The 26,327-nt window shown below is 41.3% G+C and overlaps 2 protein-coding genes across 3 annotated transcripts in view; one reads left to right on the top strand and one right to left on the bottom strand.

The window, feature by feature from the left end:
• The window catches only part of Kaz (Katazuke), a 127,750-nt gene extending 119,311 nt beyond the window's left edge, over positions 1 to 8,439 (bottom strand). Inside the window, exons 1-2 of the mRNA XM_067151425.2 lie at positions 8,071 to 8,439; positions 7,751 to 7,936 (exon numbers count right to left, since the gene is read on the bottom strand). Coding sequence (XP_067007526.1) covers positions 7,751 to 7,936; positions 8,071 to 8,109 — 225 coding nt within the window. The 5' untranslated portion in view covers positions 8,110 to 8,439. The remainder of the gene's footprint in view (positions 1 to 7,750; positions 7,937 to 8,070) is intronic.
• A 97-nt stretch (positions 8,440 to 8,536) lies between these two features.
• CtBP (C-terminal binding protein) overlaps positions 8,537 to 26,327 on the top strand; it is a 381,638-nt gene continuing 363,847 nt past the window's right edge. For both annotated transcript variants that reach the window (XM_067151426.2, XM_067151427.2), the window contains exon 1: positions 8,537 to 8,787. The gene's annotated coding sequence lies outside the window, so the exon portion shown is untranslated. The remainder of the gene's footprint in view (positions 8,788 to 26,327) is intronic.

A 26,327-nucleotide genomic window follows, 5' to 3' on the forward strand; every position in this document is an offset into this window, starting at 1 on the left:
GCAGAGGGTACCCAGCGGGACCGAGCTTGGGACTTGTGAACCAGTCACGTGCGTCGTGTCAGCGGACGACGAAGACGCACAGACCCTGGAAGCAGGCAAAGGATTGGATAAGCTCTGGAAGATTATATCCGACGCTCGGAAACATTTAGAGGCGAGACAGCTCAGGGAGCTTAAGGAACTAATCCATGAGTTTCAGGACATCTTCACTGCCGGAGGCGATTATGGAAAGACGGACAGAGTGTACCATCGCATTAACACCGTCGACGCCGCTCCAATCCGCCAGCCACCTCGTAGGGTACCCCTGGCAAAGAAGGTGGAAATCGACCAGATGCTAGATGACATGAAGCAGCGGGCAGTCATCGAGGAGTCGAAGAGCCCATGGTCATCGCCAGTCATCCTGGTGAAGGAAAAGAATGGTTGACTCCATTTCTGCACTGATTACCGGATGTTGAACGACGTCACGAAGAAGGATCGTTTCCCGTTACCTCGGATAGATGACACTGTGGACACGTTATCTGGAGCCCAGTCGTTTTCGACTTTGGACCTGAAGTCTGGATACTGGCAAGTAGCGCTCCATCCGGAAGACAAGAAGACGGCGTTCTCAACCGGTGAAGGGCTCTACCAGTTCACCATGATGCCCTTCGGCCTCTGCAACGCGCCGGCGACTTTCGAGCAACTGATGGAGGCCGTGCTGAGAGGGCTAACTCACGACGCTTGCCTCGTGTTCCTGGACGACATAATTATTGTGGAACGCACGTTCAAAGAGCATGTGGAGAACCTGCGGAAAGTGTTCGAGAGGCTACGTGGGGCTCATCTAAAGCTAAATACCGAAAATGCCAGCTGTTCCAGAAAGAGGTCCGCTACCTGGGCCACATCGTGTCACTGGAGGGAGTAGCCACGGATCTGGAGAAGTCAGCTGTCAGGGACTGGCCAGTGCCGAAGGACAAGCGAGAACTAAGGAGTTTTCTCGGCCTTTGCATGTATTACTGCAGATTTATAGCTGGCTATGCAGACATCTCAAAGCCTCTTACTCGGCTCACCGAGGAGAGGAGGTCTTTCCAATGGTCAAGCAAGGCGGATGCTGCCTTCTGGAAGCTGAAGGAGTCTGTGTACTGCACCCATCCTTGGATACCCCAAGCCTGGGGAGAAGTTCATCATCGATACCGACGCCAGCGACGTGGGAATTGGTGGGGTACTGTCACAAGCGCAAGACGGCTAGGAGAAGGTGATCGCCTATTTCAGCAAGACGTTTTCAAAAGCTGAGAGAAATTACTGCGTGACACGTCGGGAATTGCTGGCCATCGTGAAGACCTTGGAGCACTTCCATAAGTATCTGTATGGGCAGCCTTTCCGCCTGTGCCTCAACCACTTCGCATTGACCTGGCTCCTAAGCTTCACAAACGTGGAAGGACAGACAGTTCGCTGGGTGTAATGTCTTCAGGAGTACGACTTCACCACCGAGCACCGACAAGGAAAGAAGCACTGCAACATCGACGCTCTATCTAGAAGATACACACTGCCAGAAAGTGGAGAGACAGGCAGGCATCATGGACGTCCGGGCCGTGAGGGCCACCGCCGCTGAAGGATGGGATAGAGACGCCCTCAGGAGGGAACAGCTGAAGGACGACGACATCGGGCTGATCTTACGAGAAGTTGAGTGGGGCAGAGGCCGGAATGGAAAGACATCGCCGAACGCAGTCCAACCTATAAAGCATACTGGGCCCAGTGGTCGTCTCTCATGGTTAGTGACGGGGTACTTACCCGCACGTGGGAATCAGCCGACGGAAAGAAGCACATTGCACAGCTGATAATCCCCAGAAGCATGAGAAAAAAGGTGCTGACCGAGTTGCATGTGGGCGCTACTGCCGGCCACTTGGGAGTGCATAAGACACTAGATCGTGCCCGACAGCGTTACTACTGGGTGCACTTGAGGAACGATGTTGAACGGATGAGCCAGCTGTGTGACACCTGCACAGTGAGCCGGGGCCCACGTACGAGGAGTAGGGGCCAAATGATGCAGTACAACGTTGGAGCACCATTCGAGAGGATTGCCATTGATGTCGCTGGACCATTCCCCGAATCTGACGCCGAGAACCGTTACCTACTCCTGGCTATAGACTACTTCACAAAGTGGCTGGAGGTCTACGCCATCCCGAACCAAGAGGCATTGACAGTGGCCGACGTCTTGGTCAAGGACTTCTTCTGTCGATTCAGTGTCCCGAGGGAACTTCATAGCGACGAAGGCAGAAACTTTGAGTCCAGGCTGATGCAAGAGGTTCTGCAATGCTTAGGAGTGCGGAAGACACGTACGACACCTCTCCACCCTCAGTCAGATGGTATGGTGGAGGGTTTTGTGAAAACCGTCGAGGAGCACCTCAGGAAGGTGGTTTCGGCACACCAGAAGGACTGAGACGAGAGGGTCCCCTTCTTTTGATGGCCTATTGAGCGTCCACCCATGAGACGACGGGCACGACACCTGCCAACATGGTCTTCGAAAGGGAGCTCCGCCTGCCATGCGATCTAATGTTCAGGTCTACACCAGACAAGCAGCAACCAGCAACAGACTAAGCATGGGAGTTGGTGGATCAGCTCAACGACATCCACGATTATGCCCAACATCATCTAAGGGTAGCCAGCGATCGGATGAAAGCCAGCTACGGCATGCTCGCGAACTCTGCAGGTTTCCAGGAAGGTGACAGTGTGGCTGTACCGTCTGGTGCGGACGAAAGGGAAGTCACCGAAACTGCAGCCACAATGGGAAGGCCCATATACAATCGTCACCAGGATCAACGACGACGACATCTACCAGATCCGGCGGCCTCCCCGAGGGAAGACGATGGTTGTTCACCTGGATCGCTTGGCACCGTATCGTGGAGCAGCTTGGGACGAGCAGCATTGAGGAGGGGGCAGTATAATGGTTATACCGTCCGCCATGTCAACTGGCTATGGGCCCAGTGCGGCACCGCATAGGCCCATCCCTTACGCTTCAATCACAAGCAGCGCTTAAGTGCTAGGCCAGCCCCACTCGCTTCCGCTCGCGGTACCGTAGCAAAGGAGTATGGAAATGACTCCACGATTAATCTGGAGTCTTCCATCTCGCGATGTTCCTGGAGTCATCGAGCATCCGAACGATTCTAGAAGGGCCAGCGCAGGTATATAAGAGAGGAACGACCTGCCTGGAATCAGTGAGAACGTGTAGGCGTGAGATGCGGGACCTTGTGTGTGATTGTAAAACTGTGTAGTGTGAGGACAAGTGAGAAACGAAGGGAGAGGGGCGCGAATTGTGTAAGTGTGTGTTATGAGCAAAAGTTGTGTGTAGTCTTGTGTAGTTTAGTGCGTAGCTAATAAATCTTAGTATTGAAGCTAACAGTCTAGTGTTAATTGATCCTACTACCCTGCCAACTCGTTACAATATATATCCTTAAGGGGATCACTGTAAGTACCTAGGTATTAATATAAGGAAAGGTCTTCATTGGGGTAATCACATAAATGGGATTGTAAATAAAGGGTACAGATCTCTGCACATGGTTATCAGGGTATTTAGGGATTGTAGTAAGGATGTAAAGGAGAGGGCATATAAGTCTCTGTTAAGACCCCAACTAGAGTATCCTCACCAGGATTACTGTCCGACTCGTTGGCTGAATGGTCAGCGTACTGCCCTTCGGTTCAGAGGGTCCCGGGTTCGATTCCCGGGCGAGTCGGGGATTTTAACCTTCATTGGTTAATTCCCATGGCCCGGGGGCTGGGTGTTTCTGCTGTCCCCAACATCCCTGCAACTCACACACCACACATAACACTATGCTCCACCACAATAACACGCAGTTACCTACACATGGCAGATGTTGCCCACCCTCATCGGAGGGTCTGCCTTACAAGGGCTGCACTCTGCTAGAAATAGCCACACGAAATTAAAAAAAAAAAATTATACCAGGATTACTTGATTCAAGAACTGGAAAAAAATCCAAAGAAAAACAGCTCAATTTGTTCTGGGTGATTTCTGACAAAAAGAGTACCGTTACAAAAATGTTGCAAAGTTTGGGCTGGGAAGACTTGGGAGAAGACAAGCTGCTCGACAAAGTGGTATGTTGCAATTTACAAACTTCATCATTTAGGTTCCTATTGATGTAATGGGTAGACCATTAAACCTAATACTAGTTCTTAATTAGGAAGTAGGAAAGATCACAACATGAAGGTAATGTTGGAATTCAAGAGGACAAATTGGGCAAATATTCATTTATAGGAAGGGGAATTAATTACAGTGGTATGTTCCAAGCTGTGAGTGGAGAGATGGCATGAAATTGCATTAGTAGACGAATAAGTTTGAGTGGTGTCTTTAAAAGTAGGAAAGATCACAATATGAAGATAAAGTTGGAATTCAAGAGGACAAATTGGGGCAAATATTTGTTAATAGGAAGGGGAGTTGGGGATTGGAATAACCAAGGGAGATGTTCAATAAATTTCCAATGTCACTGAAATCATTTAAGAAAAAGCTAGGAAAACAACAGTATCTTTCTTAAATGTTATTTTTTGATTGTGGTAAAAGGCCGTGTTGACTGTTTGACTTGATACTCAATACAAAATACAAACAACAAATACCCGAAGACTGGTATATAATGTACACAGACTTTTTATTCAAGCCCAAGTGTTTAAAAAAAGTGCTTCACCATAGATAAATAGATAATGCCTTTATTGGTGGCGAAGTTAGGGCTCAAGGCCCTCTCTTACACTTAACCACTAGAAGAGTATACATGTACGTAACTTATACAGTACTTACAAATACAAATAAAACAAATAATATTAATAGCAAAAACATTAGTAGGCCTAATAATATTAAAATGACAATAAAAGAATCCTTAATTTTAAAATGCACAAAGTAAAATACACTTAAGTGATGTAACTGCAATAATCCGTTCATTCATCCCATTCATTCATACACTCAATTATCCAGCAAGTGAGCAGGATCTACTCAACAAATACTCGCGGCACGCCACTTTAAACTTGCTATGAGAGGGATTGTCCCTAATGTTCACAGGTAGCAAATTCCATGCCCTGGACGCAGAGATTATGAAGGAGCAGTTGTTAGCAGCAGTGCGGTTTACAGGTATGGTACGAGAGGAGCCAGATCTCGTATTGTGGTCATAATATGAAGAGAGGTAAGAAAAAGGTGAAGAAAGGTAGTTGGGAGTATTAGTGGAAAGTATTTTGTGCAGAAGTGATAACATGTGAAATTCACGGCGCTGGTGCACTCGAAGCCATGACAATTCCTTATAATATGGTGATATATAAGCATAATATCGCAGATTAAATATATACCTTACGCAGCTATTGAGGCTCCGGTCCAGTTTCTTGTTACCGTCGGAGGTAATTTCAGTCAACACAGTGTCACAATAGTCACGTATAGGTAGTATACGAGAGTGAATTACTTGTACTTTAAGTCGAACCAAGAATGCATTACAGAATCGCTTCGGAGGTTATAAGCATTTGTGTACTTTATTACATGTGCTTATCACCTGTTGAGTCCAATTTAGGGTCTCAGTCATAATAATTCCTAAGTTAGTCACTGAAGTAGAGTAGGGTATAATTTTATTGTTTAAAATTATTGGAGAGATGTCCCGTTGCTTGAGGGAATATAGGTTTTTACTGGTACCGATAATAACTTGAGTTTTATTCGGGTTTATTAGTAAACTGTTTTCATTTGCATAGTCACTAAGATGTTTTAGGTCAAAATTTATTTTAGTAATTGCAGTATCAATATCACTCGGTTTTGAATGACAGTAAATTAAAGCCTCTAATGATATGCTTGGTACATGTTGTTCTACGATTTTACCTATACGTAACGTACGTAATTTACTCAATTTTTGTCTCTGGCTGTTAAGTGTTCATCAGTTCCTGAAAGTATTTATATTTAGAATTCCTAATTAGCTGCTTGGTTCTGTTTCTCAGAATCCTGTACTGGTAAAAATCATCTGTATCATGCGTTAGTTTGTACTGCCTGTACAGTTTGTCACGAATGGCCATAGCAGATCTTATCTCGGCCGTTATTTTTACAAATATGTTTATTAGTAAATAAGTTTTTTAACATCATTGTAGATGCGAATTTTAATTTAAGTAGGCCTGTCCTTCTCACAAATGCCTGAAACTCTTACACACATTAACTTTTTTAAATTTTTATTAATGCCACCTAATGATATTACGAAAAGTGTATCACCATAGACGCTTTTAAATATTTTAAATAAGTTTTCAAACAATTGTAGACGCAAATAGTAATTTAAGTATCATTCACACATATTACCTCACCCCCTACCACTTTTTTTTCTTTTAGAGCACCTACAGCAATAATTTTTAGGATCCTATGAGACATAGTTTTAAGGTTTAACGTGCTTACTATCCAAATGTTTTCATCTAAGCTATTCATATACACTGAAGATGACCACTAAGTGGTCGAAACATGTTCTGTGTGTGCTAATGTATTTTTAATTTTGCCAAAGGCAAAAAAATGAAGTATCGATTAGGTGGTTTTTAAATTAATTTGTTGATTGTATTCATCGAAATGGTCATGAAATGGACAGCTTGCAACCTACTGAGCAAGTGCCAAAATTGATCCAGACAAGAGAGAAGAAGCGCACAGAAATCCCTTTGGAATTCTATGGCGCAGATGCAATGATCGATAGGAGATGGGTAAAAGAAAATCAGGAACTTAGGAATGTAATATCAAGATTGGCAATCCATGGTTTTCACCATAAAATTTGTAAGAACAAAAAGTTTCATGAACCAATGAATGTGCATGTACACTGTGTAATAACCACTGCGACAAATACCATATAACCATGTATCCTAAACAAGAAAGATCAATAGTGGACTATAGCAAAAAGTAACTATACACACAACTGTAAGCAATAGGTGCGCATTTTCCTTTTTAATTCCATCTATGTACATTAGTACGCAATAATAATAATAATAATAATAATAATAATAATAATAATAATAAAAAATAAAAGAAGATTAGTTTTACAGTTCAAGTGCCATGCTCGAAATGAAGTGGATTGAAGAGAATCAAGAGCAAAGACATGTTACGAGATATGCCATTCACAGTTTTCACCATAAACTTTCATTATAAGTGCATTTGTGAATTGTGACATATCAGATTGCTCAAGGAGGACAATCTCTACAAGAGTACACACAAGGCCTTCTTATAATACAGGCAGATATCACTGCCAAATACAGCAAGATACTCTTGAGAGGAAATGAAGAGGAATAAAGATGAAATATGGGAAGTCTTCCAATCAACTGGTGCAGTAACAACAACGGAGTGGACAAATAGTGGGTAAAGACCGAGGCATTCAGCAACTGGTTTTGCCAGACATATGATTCACCACAAAATTTGTCAAAATAAGAAATACATGAACTCTACTTAAACTGCCCGTGCAGATGGTGTAACCAGATATGTGACAAATACCATACCCTTTAATGCAGGAAAAGGAAGTTATCTTTAACTGAACTCGGCAGAGAATAAAATAATGTACGCTCAGTGAGCAAACTTTCCTTCTATTTAAATATTTCAATGAGGCATTATTGACCTTTATTTATATGTATGGCCATTGATTGGAATTAAGATTAAGAAAACAAGCAAATTTAAATATGAAATATTATGATAAATAAGCAAGTGCAATGACCATAACTTTCGAATGTTCTTAATAAAAACTATTGTTTAAAGCAATATTCTGGCAATTTTAGATTATTTCATTCATACTTTGCGCTTAAGAACTTGTAATCTCTCCACCATTCCTCCGAGCAATCTGGTAATATCCCCAGCACCCACGACTTCAGCCTGCAACCCTCTTTCAAGTTCCAAAGCTGCTGCTTGTACATGCGACACTTCTCGATCCAGCTGCTTTTGTGCTGCCCGAAATTTCTTATTTAACAGCTCATAGGGAACCTGTAACAAAAAACAATATACAGTACTGATTTCTAACTATCAAAATATTCACAGTCGCCCATTATGATATAATATAAAACAAACTTAAGTAAAAATATCTCGTAATGTAAAATTTGTCACATGAAGAAAATTACCTTTAAAGTCGGATGTTCTAACGACTTCACATCTGCCATTGTGTTAAGAAATCTCCATACGAATTCAAATCTAGAGTAACTTTTCCAAGTTTCAGGTACTAAATGACAAGTGCAGTTAAAAAACACCCCTCTCCATCATTCAGCTGATTCTACTCTAGTGTTTCTTTAAGTGTAGAAAAGTGCCTTCAATTGATAGAGGTGTTTATTGGATATTCGAGATTAAATTGATCTGTCAAGAGAGTGCGCTGCGTTCATGCTAATTGATCTGCTGAATACGCAGCAAAATGTTTTACTTAATCGGGGTAGTTCTTCAGAAAATCCTATAGTCCGCGCTACAGGCTTTCCGAGGAATGAAGATTTTTGGTGTTAGGAACACCAATCTGTAGAAAATGAACAAGCAAGTCTTGGGGATGGGATCTCGTAAAATCTCGTTTTGTTGCTCTGCTCACGAGACTTCGCGAGATTGGTCACCATTTTCGTGAAGTGGGGAGTGATTCTTCCCTCGCGTTTCGTGTATTTTCTTTTGAATTTAGTGTATTTGGAAGAGAAAATTTGTTGTTTATGGGATCTTGCCCTTCAAATTTAGGATACATGTGTTAGTGGACTTCCTGTTTTATAACTGTGTGGAATATTAGTGACTAGAAGTCTGGGAACAAAACTGGACGTTGAGGAACTACAAAGCAGCGTGGCCAGTCTTTGTTTCTGTCAAGTTACAAGGTAAGTGTTGTAATTCTGGATCAATACCTTCGAGGGAAACTTGCCGGGTGACCCATTTACACATTTTGTTGTGAAATTGAAAATACATTATCGCTAGAACCATACCGTTGGTATGAAAGCGCCATGTATACGTTGGAGTCGGCGTTTAAGCTTTTGTACACTGGTCGTTTCAAGCTGTGAAGCAAGTGACTGGTTTAGAATGTAAACCATCCTTTGCCCGCCGGCTTAATCTACATTTGTTGCCATCAGACTAGACTCTTTTCGCGTCTCTCCAAAGTTTATAAGTTGAGGGATACTATGGCCATGTTTTGTTGTGTTTTTGTTTTGTAAATATGTACCAAACTTCGCTTCATAAACAGCAGCTTTGCTGAATTGCCTATTTCATGCCACGAAATCATGCTTTCTCCAAGTTTCATCAAGCCAACTTGTATCTATTTAATTAAAATGCTGTGAAACTATTTCTGGATGTGAGACTCAAGGCTGTAGATTACGACCGCCATGGCGAGTGGAGGGGGGGTCATAAACCTAGGTATAGTGGACTGAGTGCTTCACAAGAACAGTCTGTCTTACAGTGTGAACTGTTTTACTTTTCAAAATTATGAACCAGCTGTTTCACGTCGTGTTCTTGAATTGGGGGTTTTGTAATGAATTTGGTTAACTGATGATTGCATAAAGTAAATATTATTTTGCTGTTATTGTACCTGTCCCTTTTTATGAATGAAATGATGTATTTCTTAGAGTACTAGTTCCTTAAATACTGGCAGTGTTATTTGATCCTGGTAGTTCATTCTTAAAAATCGCTATGTTGGGGTAATGAGTTATTATACTACCTGCAAGGCACTTTATCCATATGCTGGAGCACTATGTATAAGGCCTATATAAACAAAGTTGCTTCCAGCAGTCTTGGGAGCCTATAGGATGAAATAGTAGCAGGATTCATTTGATTGTGGGTATCTTTTTGTAGTAGCTAATCCATTAGGTTTATTATTGCAGTGTTACATAATTCAATGCTCTGTATATAGCGTTCATTAACTGTATATATTATTAATTTTCTTCACTTATTTCTGAATAATGATAAATACATTTAAACTGCTTTTAATATGTAAACCCTTGAGAAGTTGTAGGCTATATTGGAGTGGTGAGTAGCCTATTGTTTGCTGGTGTGGTAGACGATATGATGGATTGTAGTACATACACTGCTATAAGTTGTTGTTTGGTCATTATTTCATTATTATTAAAATTGTAATGTATGATTTTCATTTTGTCTTTTTATCAAGTCAAGTACGGTATTGAGAATACTTCTGGTTATAAAGATTATCATCAAGGTTTTTTTTGTTTGCTACAAGGAAGAGTTGAAGTGTGGTGTTCTTTTTTTCTCAGTTTATGATTGCTTGCGATGGGTCATCTTGGAAATTGACTCAATTCTTGTTCTTCCTATCCCAGACAAGCTCTGTACGATAACAATGCTGTATTCTGTAAGATAATGTCAAGATACCTTTCTATTTTGCACCATTAATTTGCATTGGCGATCTCAGGGCTCTTAATAGATTAAGGTAGATGTTTTTCCATTTGGATAGGCTATAACATATTTTGCAGATTCCTAACTGCACTGTGAAGAGGGTTACGGTACACAAGCCGGCTATCGCCAGTTCACTTGTAGGCGCCATCATATGCTGTTAAATATGTTCATTAGGGTACAAGGAAGGAGTAGAGGTGCGAAAATACTAGGCTTTTGTATTATTACCTGCCATATAGAACGCTGAAGAAGACACGATATAGGACTGGTAGAGCACAGGGCGATATGCTGTTTCTGCAACTCGGAACAATGTGAAAGTGCTGGTTCCATACCAGTCTTGCAGGTTTCTTAACCAAGATCGTCCACTGCCTCCTCTTCTCCATTTTTACTTTGGATTTTAATTTGAAAGAGTTGGTACTTGTTCTTTGTATTGTGTGTCCTCTTGATGGTATGCATGACCTCTAGTTCTTTTTGTAATAATTGAAGTGTTTGGTGTTGCATACTTATTCTGCCCATGATATTTTTGGGAGTCTGTAGCACCTGATCTCAAAAAGATTCCAATATTTTCTGGAACTGGATGTGAGAGTTCAGGCCTCAGCACTATAGAGCAAATGCAGCACCAGGGTATACAGAGACATAGACTTATGCTGCAGAGGATTTTTGAACATTTTATAAAATACACATCTTGCCTGTTTGATCCGAGATCTTATTTCAGTTGAACTGTCTCATAAGTAAACAGCTAAGGTATTTGAAGCAGTACCAAGTGAGTTGGCCGTGCAGTTAGGATCGCAGAGCTATGAGTTTGCATTCGGTGGTTAGTGGGTTCAAACCCCACTGTCGGCAGTCCTGAATATGGTTTACCATGGTTTCCCAGTTTTTACACCCGGTAACTGCTGGGGCTGTGTCTTAACTAAGGGCATGGCCAGTTCCTTCCTGCTCCCCTTTCCTATCCCATTGTTGCCATAAGACCTGTCGGTGCGGTGTAAAGTAAATTGTAAAAACAAAAACAAAAAATGAAGCAGTGAAACTGTTCTAATGTTTTGCCAGCAACTGTCAGGTTAACAGGGGAAATATATCTGCTCACAATTGTCACCTTCGTCCTCTTGGTGTTCGTATACAAGCCTCCATGTGCGCTGTATTATTCTACCCAGTAGTGTTGACTGCTGAGTGTATGATTTGAAGCAGTGTACTGATTCAACTGTGCGAGTGAATCTGATCGCAGCACCTATGAGCGTACAGCACACAATTCAGCTGATTCGCAGCAGACAGTGCTGAGTGCCGCACTCGCAGATCACTGGGGCTCAACACATGCCGTTCATTATCGCAGCAGTGGGCATCTGCAAAGAGCCGAACTTGTGCTGCATGCGGTGTGTTTTCCCTAGGACATTTTTAATGGGCCCTAGCAGTTTTACAGACCACCCAACTAACTTGACCTAGATATGTGGTAGTTACATAATATTAATATAACTGAGTTATTGGGTGCTATAAATTAAAATACACACACTGCTGTTAATTTATATTGTAAATTTTCATGTTTGTCAGCATAATTGCATCAATTACATCGGAGATTAAATGTTTATCTTGACTATCGCGTTGTCATGCAGTGTCTGGATTAGAGTGGAATCGCATGCGAGGAGTCTAATCCGCATGATGTCAAACTCGTATGACACTCCACAGCAACAGAGTGGTAAGTCCCGGTGTTACATATTTATGGATGAACCGTATACTCTTTTATGTCTTGTCAGTCAGTCACTACTGATCTGCATTTAGGGCACTCATGCAGATCTGTTGTTTTCCTAGCCTTTTCTTAAATGATTGCAAAGAAATCGGAAATTTATTAAACATCTCCGTAAGTTATTCCAATCCCTAACTCCCCTTTCTTTAAACAATTTTTTTTTTGCTAGGGGCTTTACGTCGCGCCAACACAGATAGGTCTTATGGCGACGATGGGATAGGAAAGACCTAGGAGTTGGAAGGAAGCGGCCGTGGCCTTAATTAAGGTACAGCCCCAGCATTTGCCTGGCGTGAAAATGGGAGACCACGGAAAACTATTTTCAGGGCTGCTGATAGTGGGATTCGAACCTACTATCTCCCGGATGCAAGCTCACAGCTGCGCGCCTCTACGCGCACGGCCAACTCGCCCGGTAAACGAATATTTGCACCAATTTGTCGTCTTGAATTCCAGCTTTATCTTCATGTTGTGATCTTTCCTTTTTTTTTTTTCTTTCTTTTTTTAAAGACACCACTCAAACTTATTCATCTACTGCTGTTATTCCATGCCATCTCTCCGCTGACAGCTCGGAACATACCGCTTGCGATATAGATGTTGATTTGTTCCGAATGAGTAAATTTACTCTGATGGCCAAGCAGGCATCAATTTTTGGTAATAGGACAGTCTCTCATATTGCATTGGCACTGCCAGTGACTAGTAGCATACGCAGTGGCCTCCATGGTATGCACTAGCTATGCATCTTGATGGGTGTGCTATTTACCAGCTGATGAGCTCAACTTAGCACACGGGGGTGAAACGCTGGCAACCAGGAGTGAGTTGGCTGGAAAATGTATAACTTCCAGTAACGGACCATTTATATTTGTATTACATACCACTTAGTCGAGCAGCCAGTCTCCTTACTCGCAAGTCTCCCCAACCGAAACTTCGCAACATTTTTGTAACGCTACTCTTTTGTTGGAAATCACCCAGAACAAATTGAGCTGCTTTACTTTGGATTTTTTTCCAGTTCTTGAATCGAGTAATACTAGTGAGGGTCCCATACACTGGAACCATACTCTTTTAGGGGTCTTGCCAGGGACTTATATGCCCTCTCCGTTACATTTTTACTACAACCCTTAAATACCCTCATAACCACATTCAGAGATCTGAGTCCTTTATTTACAATCATATTTATGTGATTACCCCAAAAAAGATCTTTCCTTATATTAACACCTAGGTACTTACAATAAACCCCAAAAGGAACTTTCATCCCATCAACGCAATAATTAAAAATGAGAGGACTTTTCCTATTTGTGAAACTCACAGCCTGACTTTTAACCCCGTTTGTCATCATATAATTGCCTACTGTCCATCTCACAACATTGAGGTCATTGCAGTTACCCACAGTCTTGTAATTTATTTATTACTCTGTACGGAATAACATCATGTGCAAAAAGCCTTATCTCTGATTCCACTTCTTTACTCATATCATTGATAATAAATAAAACATAAATGTCCATTAATACTGCCTTGTTTGTGATAATTAGACCAAAATAGTTCAATTTTGCAGTTAATGCTTAACTGTCTGATATCATTGTCAATGTACTGAGGGGAACACATTGAAATTTTTAACATATTCATTTCTTACGAAGTATTCCCTACCCAGCTGCTCTTTCCTACCGCCCGACCGGTGAAAATTTCTGGGGAGAACCCTGAGATGAGACGTGCAGAACCGTGGCTCACTGAAAGAGTTTTCGTGCTATGACAGACTCTTTCTCATCTCATTTGAAAATAATACCCACTTGCTCCTCTTCTTGCAGGGAGGTATAAAATAATAGTTAGAATTATCTGCAGTGTTGAAAAGGTAGTCAAAACATAATTCCAAGCTATATAGTAAGTATGTAGGTTATTCTATTTATTAGGTTAATGAACCAATGTACTATATAACTTAGTTGACATTCCACAGTTAATTCAACTCAGCTGTCTAGCCTTCCCTTCAACTGAGTCGTGCTCATGACCACTCAGAATTATCTGTTTTATATTGGGAAGAACCACTGCTTATTCTCTCAGTTCGTATGTCACCATCATTGTACAAGATTTCAATCATGGAATCACAAGATCACCGGTGTGCATGGACAGTGAGTAAATGAGTTGACTTATGCAATAATTTAACTAAAAAAAGATGTTCAGTCTGAATACATTGAATTTTAAGAAAAGACTAGGCAAACAATTGATAAGGATTCTGCCACCTGGGCGACAGCCCTACATTCAGTTCATTCATGATTGTGTGTACAAGAATTTTTTTATGTAATTCTATATACTTGTTTAATGGAGTTGCCATTGAGGGGTTAAGGCTTTGTAACATCAAAACTTGATGCAAAGAGGTAGCTGAAGAAGAAATCCGACAGCTGGATGGTGCATAGGAAAGCAGTTTATAGGCCTGATGGCAGCAGCGGCATTCAATGCTCTTACTGCTGTTTATCAGTACACAGTTGTAGTAGGAACGGTGACTTAAATGTGCTGTGAATTGGATCACTGTATAGATTCAGTAACATGAAGGGAATCAAATTAATTGATTGAGTAAAATGAATTTAATATCCCAACACTACTATGCAGTTCAGTAGGCTTGTAGCACTTGTTACGAGTAGGCTATAGCAGTGTCATCTTCATACCTCGGTTGTTCATTACACCATTCACTATAATCTTCTCCTGTCTTCCTTTCATTGCTTCAGAGAAGATCTTATAGAGTATAAATAGAAGAGAAGTGGGGACAGAACACAGTCCTGTCTCACTCCTCATTCATGTGTTCATGTCTTCGAAGTTAGTTAATTCTGCGTGATTCCAATATAAATTGGAAATAATTCAAAGGTCCTTGTCATCCAGGCCGATGTCAGTGAGGGTACATGGTAGTTTACCATGTTTCTCATAGTTTTCCTTCTCATAATCATTGAAACCTGTGTAAACATCCATGCATGCATACATATTATACTAAAACACACCTGTAAAAGAAAGAAAAAACTACACTGCTAAACAAGGAAAAAAATACACTGGAAAGTATGGCTTCCTTCTTAACAAACTTCCCTTGTTGACCATAAAGGAGTCCAGTCCCTCTACTTGTTTCTAGTCCAGCAGTTTTTTATACTTGTTTAATGTACTATAATCAAAATCTCAATCTCCTTTGCTCTGGTTATCTAGCTATTTCTTTGCTCTTTGTTCTTCCATATTTCAGTATGGAGTTTTGTGTATTTTTACCAGGTTATTGTTCTTTGCCAGTCTTCTTTGTTCATAAGTTTAGTATGCAGAGGGGTTCTTTCTGTCAATTGTACAGAATAGGTATTCACATTCTGTGCTTAAGCATTGCAGGTTTGAATTCAGGCACAGATATTTGGCATATAATATCTTGGAGGGACCTTAAACATATTATCTTCCCTCCACTTGACCTGGGTTCGATTCCCATTGTTCTAAGGGGCTGGAATGAAGTGCAGTTGGAGCCTGAGGAACTATTGAAAAAGGAAATTGGTTACGGTATAATTACTCTCGGACATATATACATTTTCCCTCCTCTAATCCAGAGTAGTTCTGGGATACATAATATATAAGGGTCTTGATATAAGAGGGACATTTGCCACGTTAGGGATTGCGAATTCCCCATTGTGCCTTCACATACATAATATACATAATATATTTACAAAACACAGATACCAGTCACCAACCAATTTCAACCCCATTGATTATACCAAGCTAGAATATCGCCCTTCATTTCGATAGTCTTGTGCATCTTGTTACTAGCCTCTTTTGCATCAGAAAGAGGATCTTGGACTACTTTACTTGTCCTTTGAGACTGATTTCATTACTCACAGTCATTGACCAGTTGGCCATATTACTTGTTCTTGATTATGATATCTTATCCTAGCTCTTAGTTTTCTCTCACGAGGCCTAGGTATTACAGTCCCTGATATTGGATACACGAGATAGAGCAGACCTCGGCCACCTCTCTTAGGCGTTTCCAAAATTAAACGAGGTCGGAATATTTAATGAAATTTCTCGTCATCTTGTATAGTGGACGTACGAGAAATCCTCGGTCTGAAATATCTTTGGGTCATTTATGCAGACACCAATCAGACATGATAGATTTTCTTCCGAAGACAAAAAAATCGCTTCGTGTTATTGTAGAACCAGGCCCTGACGATGAGCCCGTCTGCGATGAATTGCAACCATCTGCCGTTCGAATAGAGTTAAGTCACAAGTTGCTTAAACGTCGCACCGACACAGATAGGTCTTAAAGCGACAATGGGACAGGAAGGGGCTAGGAGTGGGAAGGAAGCGGTCGTTGCCTTAATTAAGTTGGAGCCCCCTGCATTTGCCTGGTGTGAAAATGGGAAACCAAGGAAAACCATCTTCAGGGTTGCCGACAGTCGGGTTCGAACCCACTATCTCCCGAATACTGGATACTGGCCTCATTTAAGCGATTGCAGCTATGGAGCTCGGTACTAGGACATTTAGTGATGAGTTGTTTTTTTTTTTGCAGAAGTGTTGATAGCTGTCGTCCGCCTTATGTATACTTGTCCATCGTTGCGTAACAATAAGATATGACCTAAAACCAAGTGTCAGGTCGATGGCCCTCGTATGATAAGGGTCTTGATATAAGAGTGACATTTGCCACGTTAGGGATTGCGAATTCCCCATTCGTTTAATGAATTTCTGTGTGTTAGTGCCTTCACTGTGGTTTGCTTCTAATTTCGTTTTTCGAGACGCGGTGGTTTCGTAATGGTCGTCCTTGACTTTATTCTGTTCGTTCTCGCGTAGAATTTTAGATTCATATCGGTTCGAAATTAACATTGTTCTATGTTCGGTGTCATAGTTTTCAAGTGTTAAATCTGATCCGTCGAATACTGAACTAACGACATGCATTGTGTGTTTCACAACTTCCTCTGTCATTCACCAACTGCTTGTTTAATTTATTTCAGATGCTTGTTGGACATAAGGAAATATTGTTGCACCGCTTGTATATATTAGCAATTGAGCTTTGGAATTTTTTACATTCAATTAACTTTCGTACATTAGGGATGTTGTAGAGGGGGGTTGTAAGTAAGATCGTTGCAGCATGCGCTTCTTTCCCAGCCGTTCCAGATGCGATTTATGAAACGAGAATTCACGTGTTGACGGTTCAAGTTCGTTGTGACAATTGAATGTCCCAGGGCTATAATCACCATAATTAAATTGAAGGAAAGTCCACCTTTCAATACATTGTTTTCTTAACAAGAAATACACTTATTTGATAAAAGTACGGATATTAAACAACGACGTTTATAAACTAATCGCTATATTTTAACGTTAAGGCTTGTTTACTTTTGTAGGATGGGTCATTCGGGACACTGCAATTCTTTAAGGCATTTCTCTAAGGTCCTCTCTCGGTCGATACTATTAAAAGTCGTTTACGTTTTTCTCTCTCTGGGTTTAATAGCTGTATGTTCGTGATTAAATAGTTCCTTTCAGACATGGTAAATTGGCTTATGGCATCGGTTCTAAAACATATTTAAATATGATAACGTTCATTTGAGGTTATGCAAGTTATTTTGTAGTTGTTTCCAAAATGATACTTAGTTTTATCACAATTTTGTACGATGTATCTTGATGGTACATGTCACATGGAGTCTGTGTTCAGCCTTCTAATTAATATTCATTTGATTGTCATACTTCTGTATTTTTCACCTTTTCTCACCAACCTTCTCAGACACCAATGAAGAAATTATATTATTTGACATTAATGCTATCTTGTTTCAGTATGAGTGGCTCCAGTTGTTGCACTAACGTGTTTTGTATTAATTGGGGTATCGGTATGTCTTGTTAGGTATTGGAAGTCCATCTCTCTCTGCGTACCTTTCTATTTTGAGACAAAATGCGGACTGTCCGCTAGGGTGCGTCAGCTTCGCGCGCGTCGATGAAGTGGGCGGTATTGAATTGACGTGTTAGACCTGCTTGGCCATTGTCCGTTACCGTTACTTCGCCGTTTGTTTTCGCTGTTTATTGGGGATTCAGCCAAATAGGATTGAAATTTTGAGAAACAGCGACGTATCTTATAAGTCGACTAGGGAACACTCTAAGTGTTATTGTATTGATCATGTCAGTTTTTTTTAAATATCATATTCTCTCCTATTCCAGTCTCATTAGTGCAGTATTATAGAATCGTGTGACCTTCGTTGTGTTTTTGAATTTGCACGTCTCAAGTGGAGAAGAATCCATTTTTATTGTGTATGCCCTCGCGTGCAATTCCCAAGTTGTCGCAATAAATGCCCTTCTCATGTAAGCTACTTATGCTACCGGCCTAAGAAAAGATAGATTACTTTAGTGTCGTTTATTTATATGCCGATGTTTTCTGTTCCCCGCGAGCTTTCACGGAAGGTGTATTGACTACGTAAGTCTTCTATACGCTATGGTATTTCTGTAAACCAATTAAAAGATTTACAATTGTTCTTCATTTTTGCACACAAATCCCCCTCTATACGCGTGGAAGTGTTGAGAGGTGTTCAAGTTTTCACAGAAAGCAGGCTTTGAGAGTTATTAAATTTGACACACATAGCTGTCTCGGGACCGTAAATAAACATTTGACTCGGGAGGTGAGCATTTAACCGGTTTCACCATTTGATAGGGACTTATTAAAACGACCCAGCGATGCAGCAGGGCCGATGGTCTCACGGGGCCCAGAAAACAGTTCTATAAAACTGAGCATTCGTATTTCATTCACGCATTCCTAAGGTATATTTTTTACTTATTAAAATAGTTGTTTCAGTTAGGACCACGGCCGCTTGCTTCCCACTCCTAGCCTTTTCCTCTCTCATCGTCGCCATAAGACCTATCTGTGTCGGTGCGACGTAAAGCAAAAAAAAAAAAAAAACCCTTTAGGCCACGGTCGCTTCCTTCGTAATCCTAGCTCTTTTCCATCCCATCGTCGCCATAAGAAACTTATTTTCCGCTGACGCAACGTTAAGGTCAATCCTTATGACGCTTCTCAAAGATGTTCAACTCTGTCCTCATCTGACACGAACTAGTGTCTTTCATACACAATAAAAAAAAGTGTATTTCTGTGACGTATATAATGTTAACATTTACATTATTTTACTAATTGTTTTAAACATTACATGTTAGAGACGGGGGAAATTGCATTCATCTCAGAATTAAAAGTACTACGGTACACACTTGGTTCTCTTTATCGTTACATGTGTGCAATGGCGACTGTGACAGGAACTTGTATGCGGAGAAGTTATGAGACACAGAAAATCATTTGACATGTTTTTAAAAGGTACAAGGGAGTCCAAATGAGGTAGTGGGTCCAAAATGAGTGTGTTTTAGTTGAAGACGTAAATTTCAACATAACGAATGAATCTTATAGATGTTTCCGTACAAGATGTTAAGATAGTTGATTATTCCCACATCGACGATTGGGTACATTTAATTAACAATGGCCGTGGTCGTCGTACAGAAGAATTAAGTGATGACTTAAAAATGGTAATTGTGAAGTTGGAGCAAAACCTGGAAGGTCCTTTTCCGGAAAGAAGAAACTCTAATAATTAGAAGTGTCAGCTCTTATCATTAAGTTGAAGTAAAAACAGGTAACGAACTGGCCGAATTACTAACTGTAGAAAATCATCCTATTGCCATTCGGCTCCATGGCTATCATGCTGGCCTTAGGCCCAAGGGGTCCCGGGTTCGATTCCCGGCAGGGACGGAGATTTTAACCATAACTGTTTAATTTGTATGGCTGGGGGCTAAGTGTGTTTTGTCTTAAGCATTAGAAATCATCCTATATAGGACCCCATTCTCACAGACGTGCAGGTCGCCTATACGGTGTCAACTCGAATGACCTCCGGAGGCCACAGGCCAAAAAAAAATCCTATTGCCTATATCTCGTCTCTATACAGTTAAACTTTTCCTTTTTAGCAGTCACCAAAGCAGCGGCCGTAAGCTCATTCAGTAAGCCAATTAAGATGGTACCGCATACTACGATATCCCAGATGAGACTGAGCTATCTGTACTGTCAATTGACAGTGAGAAAAGCAGGAATGTTGACGTCGGGGAAGTTTCCAGTTAATTCCTGTCGACGAAGCAATAGGGATGTATGAGACGCGTCCGTTGTTACTATTTGATACGTTCAAATTCACCACTGAAATATTAATATGGCGTATAATTACGAAAAAAATCTACAACTTCTGACGGCGGATATGAAAAGGGGTACCAATAGAAATTTTTGTCGTGGGTGCCATGTTTACTTAGTTACGCAACTTCCATTTGATACGTGAATTTCCCTACAGTGTCCATGAATCCTGCTACCTGCTGAATTTTTAGGTCCATCGTTATTCTGGCGTACCTCTCGGGTGGCGCATGTAGATACTCTCCCCAGCTTATGACGACGTAGCATGCCAGATGACGCATTCTGTTCTGTGCTTTGTGTTCGATGTAACTCCTAGAAATCGACGGTTTTCAATACCTATGAGAAGGATGTGAGAGAAATGTTAAGGATATTATTATTGTTACGAATTTTATTTCTCTTAATTTTTTTTTAGGATAACCCGATAAATCACACACACACAATTCTAATAAACCATGAATGGCCACACTTACTAATTGTCTATTTACAAGTCTCTCTTCCTAATGGCGCAGCAGGCTGTCCGGTCCGTTGCTATTACCTCGGGACAGCTAATCCTTGCTTTCACTTCCTCAAATTCAGCCACCTCATACAGCAGCTGTGTGTAGACCGTGGGATTTGAACTGGCTACACAGCGACAGCGACTATTCCTTGGTTCGACTCCAGAGACAGTCCAGTATTTCACACAGTCACATGCAATAAACAGCAACAGCTCAACAGTATTGTAACAGCAGGACGATACAACCGCGAATATTAATACAGGTCCAATTACCTTTACACTCACGGTAGCGGCTTCCCTCGCTGACTCACGGCGATCCTCAGTTCACCGAACTACGCCAACATACAGTACTCTCAGGTGGTACACAGACTTCCGTTTCGCACGCCGTCTGCAGTCCGGCCACTCTTTGGACACTTCGCTACCAACACCACCTCTGTCGCCCTCAGCCCAGCCGCCCAATCCCGACACTCTCACACTGACTTCAGCATGGAGCCCATACTGACTGTCCGCAGCTAAACTCTTATTTTTACAGCTCCGGTGATGTGAACCAGAATATTCGCAATGCGGCTAGAAGTGGAGGAACCAACGAGCTAGAAAAAGGACTATAGAGTGGCTAACATGGCTGCTACAGTGCTCTGGGTGGTGCCAAGGCGAAATAGCGACTCCATAGTTTAAGCGCCATTCATATTTCTCCGCATACGGTGCGATACTTCTAATAGATTAGATCGAAGAAAATATGCTATCTACGTGTGTGGCATGCAATTGCATAAATTGTAGAGAAAACACGAAAAATAAATATCATATTTTAGATAAGATTCTTTTTTTACTAAAGTACACAGTTTTGGGCGATTAGCAGAATTACGTTGCCTGTGTAGCACAATCCAGCACGTGTACATTAGGCCTACTTTTATTTTCTTGTGTTTGGTGTTTGAAGGTGCTCAGATAGGTTACATTTGTGTCAGTAGATTTACCGGCCCGTAAGGGAACTCCACCGGGGCAAATCTCCGGCACTTCAGCTTCTCCGAAAACCGTACTAAGTAGTCGGTAGGACGAAAAACCAATACCACTATTTATTATTACATTGTATCCTACAGAGCACATTTCCCCAGCATTTTGAAAATAAATATAAAGTGAACAACGATGTTACAAGACGCCTGCTGTCCAACGCCACACCTACAATATTTAGAATTTCCTAGTCACCTCATCCCCTTTGCCAACGATACGGAGTAATATGAGGACTTTGTCCTACATCACCACTACTACTGAGCGAGTTGGCTACGTGGTTCGCGGTATATAGCTCTTAGCTTGCATTCGGGATATAGTGAGTTCTAATCCCACTGCCGACAGCACTGATAGCTGGTTTTCCGTGGTTCCCATTTTCACATCAGGCAAATACGGGGGCTGCTGTGCCTTAATGCCACTGACACTTCCTTCGCAGTCCTAGCCTTTTCCTAGCCCATCGTAGCTATAAGGCGTGTCTGAGTGGGTGCTACATGGCAAATAAAAAATCGGCGTTACCATAATCTTCTTCCAAAGATCATCGAAGTGAATTATTCAGGAAAGTTAACTTATATGATTTAAGATCATTATCACAAGAAGAACTGTTCTCTTTTTTAGCAATTATTTCAAATTGTTTATCCTACAAATTCTTGTTCTTATTTTATTGTTATTATTATTAAGGGATACTTTATTACACCATTGTTCACTTCAAACCTTGTACCCCACGGCTCTAGAATACTTATTTTTCGTAAATTATTATTAGTTTTACGCCCTACTAACTACTTTTTCGGATAAGCCGAGGTGCCGGAATGTTGTCCCCCAGGAGTTCTGAGGGATTTGAGCACCTAAATACTATCGTACTGAGCCAGGATCTAACCTGCCAAGTTGTTTAGTGTCCGGCTTCTTGGCTGAATGATCAGCATGCTGGTCTTTGGTTCAGAGGGCACCAGATTCGACCGGGTTGAGCATCTTAACCGGGTAGTCGACAGTTAATTCCTCTGGATCCGGGACTGGATAACCTTCTTCATCTACACACAACAGAACATTCTACAAACCACTACTGAAGCACGCAATAGTAAATACATCACTCCACCTAGGGTTGGCGTCGTCAGGAAGGGCATCCGGTCGTAAAATTAGGCTAAATCCATACAAAATGCCAATTCCAGGTAAATGGAAAGATATCAGGATTATTTATTATTATTATTATTATTATTATTATTATTATTATTAAAGTTATATGAATTATTTCTCGATATTGTTATATTGCTTTGCTCAAGGTTTTCTGTTCTATATTTTCATTCCCTGTAAGTGGGTCTAAATTTTTGGCAATGTGTTGTGATTTGTTTTGTAATTCGGACTAGTGGAAATGCGCTAATTTTCTTTCTTTATACAATATGTAAGTACGTAGCCTGTATCTTGTATTTTTTAATGTCCTTTTAAACAGACATTGCGCATCTTTGAGTGCTTCCCTAATAAAGAAAACTGTGAAACGGTATTTATTCCCGCAGCCTCTGTACTTGCTTCATCACAAGCCCACTCGATTTGGTCGCTTACAATATGGCGGACGTGGCTTTCAAGTAGATTCAAATATGGCGGTCCAATAGCCACTCTATAGTCCTCTTTCTAGCTCGTTGGGAGGAACATTCTCACACGTAAAATTCTGTGTCGCCATGTTACATACTAAAATTTGCTCACTAGTTCCAGCGAATGATTGAATTTGTGACTCGTTGGCTGAATGGTCAGCGTACTGGCCTTCGGTTCAGAGTGTCCCGGGTTCGAATCCCGGCCGGGTCGGGGATTTTAACCTGCATTGGTTAATTCCAATGGCCCGAGGGCTAGGTGTTTGTGCTGTCCCCAACATGCCTGCAACTCACACACAACACTATCCTCCACCACAATAACACGCAGTTACCTACACATGGCAGATGCCGCCCACCCTCATCGGAAGGTCGGTCTTACAAGGGCTGCACTCGGCTAGAAATAGCCACACAAAATTATTTTTATTCTTCTTATTATTGAATTTGTAGGTTCGAATATTTGTGTAATTACTTCCAATTTCTGTGTGATTTAATGCTTATATTTTGTCGTGGAAAGAGAGAAGGGATGTCTTAGGACGTGTTTTTGTATTCATCATAGGTTTCTCCGCACGTAACCATTTTAAATATAAGCGTCTGTGTCGGGATATGTTTGCGCATCCTTAACGACGTAAGACGCCTAACGAACTGCGGTACTATGCAAGATCCAAGGGAACTGGTTTTAACTCTTTTGTCATGTTACCTCGTTCACTTTAGATTTAGGTGTTCCGAGGGGATAACAGTATTCTGTACGCGCATTAATATTAAAATTTTGAAGTCTCGTTTCTGTTATTCGGATCCCAGTTGAAACTGGAGGTCTCGTGGCTGTTACCATCTTATCAGCTATCACTTTATAAGTTGGCTGGTTTAAAAATATGCTGTATTTTCCCTGTTTTACACCTTAAATACAGAACATGGTATGAAGGAGAATTTAGCCTTCTAACCCAGAGGATAAACACTTCACTCCCAGGAAGGACATTGTAATTACGGTAGTTTTCGAAGAGGAAACTGTTACATTACAGCAAATACCGACTCGTTTTACCCGATCGCGGCTTCCAGTCACAAGAACCAGCGATAACCGTACTGTCAAACGTAACTAAAACTATATCGTATAATATTCCCATTGTGCCTACGTTACATGTTTTTTTGAAGACAGTAGGGCTATTAGTTCATTAATGTACCTGGTACTTTAATAGATTGAAGCTGTCAGTGGCCCCTCGTCGATTTCTCTGTCGCTATTGTCTTCTTAGAATTCTCAGCGTCGGAGTCTTGCGATTTTGTTTTCTTGAACAGTTTGTTTTATGTCGCAGGGCTTATGGCGACGATAGGGTGAAAACGGGATAGGAGCGGGAAGGAAGCGACCTTGGCCTTACGGTACAGTCCCAACTCTTCTCTGACGTGAAAATGGGAAACCACGGAAAATTATATTCAGGACTGTCGTCAGTGGGCTTCGAATCCAGTCCCGCCGAATACAATCTGACGGCTGCGAGATACAAACCACGCAGTTCTCGCTCGGTTTTTTAATTAATGCGTCTCCTACAGTTGATTGAAAAGTCCTGCTGTAGCTTTTGAACGTTTTTTTTAAACATAGGTTTTCCGCTTTCCGTGTTACATTGTCAATTTCATTGTTGAGGAGCAATTTTTATTCTAAAAGTGTAAAAGCTATCTTAACCCTATGCTTAACCTGACTCTGGGCAAGCTTAGGTACCAGGAATGAAAATTCATTGCTCTCCATTAGCTATTTGAAATTTGATACTTGATTTGAAGCTGCAAATTCTCAGTATTGTCTGTGTTGGGGTATTTTGAGATTTTTGGGAGAGTTTGATTTTTCCAACTAGCCTTTTAGGCTGAGGACTCAGCATGTGTACAAGTAATTTTGATTGGTAAGAATTTTCCTCTGCTCTGCGGTACTCTATTCCCGTCCATATTGTTATTGAAGTTGGGTAATTCATTTTGCATGTCCATGATCCTTTTTAAGGTGATGGGAATGCTGGATTTGACGTTATTATATGAGACATAATAGCTTAGTGTATATCACATATCTCGGATGTGAAGCTTTGGTGTTTTGAGATCTGAGGCGTCTAGTTTCCTCTGTGGAGTATCCTTTACAAAACTATTGATCCTGGAGCCTGGCTCCGAATCGCTCGTCCTTTCATAATCCGCTAGGAATTTCCTTATTTTACCTTGTTTAGACTTATTGTGAAATTGGTTTGACAGTGGTTACCAACGTTTTATGTCGTCCGTTCAGTACCTTGGTGGCCAGATGTATGGCTGAATGGTTAGTATGCTGGTCTTTGATCCAAGAGGTCCCGGGTTCGATTCCCGACTGGGTCGGCGATTTTAATCTTAATTGGTTAATTCTGTCTGGCTCTGGGGCTGGGTGTTTGTGATTTCGACATAAGAAATCATCTTAGGCAGAGCCCCATCCTCACGGACATGCAGGTCGCCTGTAGGCCATCTACTAGAAGACTTGCACCATGCATCGTTGTTATAGTACCTTGGAAATTCCCAGCTGAAAGTGCTGAGAAAAGAAAAAAAACCTTGTTCATTTTGCAGAAGGTACTGTGAAGCTGTCCCCTTTGTTTAATTGATTCGAACCATTGCTTTTTACCTTTTGTTTTTGTATTGCTGTCAAAACTCTCAGCCCCTCAGGATATATTTTGAAGTGCACGCAGAGCGTTCGTCGTGCGCTTGGTGGCGCGCAGTTGTGAACTTGCATTCGGGAGATAGTGGGTTCGAACCCAGTGTCGGAAGGTCTGAAGATAGTTGCACCATTTTCACACCAGGCAAATGCTCGGGTTGTATCTTAATTGAGGTGCGACGAAAGCAACGTGTATATAAAAATTTATTCTGCAGTGCAATTTGGGAGGTTTGCGTGCCAGTTTCGGTGTTCAGATTTGTTGCCATCTAGCAGCCAAGTGGAACCGTGCTGGACGGTTTTTAAGAAAATTGTGACACAGGCTTCGCGTGGTCTTGGGAGGTAACTGTGTTATTCTGGCCTCAAGTAGGCTAGTTATTTCTTTTATTGGTGATAATCTGATAATACTCTATGTGCCAACTATTACGTGCTAAATTTGTTTGTTACAGTTTGAGTGTTC

This window comes from Anabrus simplex, chromosome 7 (assembly GCF_040414725.1).
Source record: "Anabrus simplex isolate iqAnaSimp1 chromosome 7, ASM4041472v1, whole genome shotgun sequence".
NCBI lineage: Eukaryota > Metazoa > Arthropoda > Insecta > Orthoptera > Tettigoniidae > Anabrus > Anabrus simplex.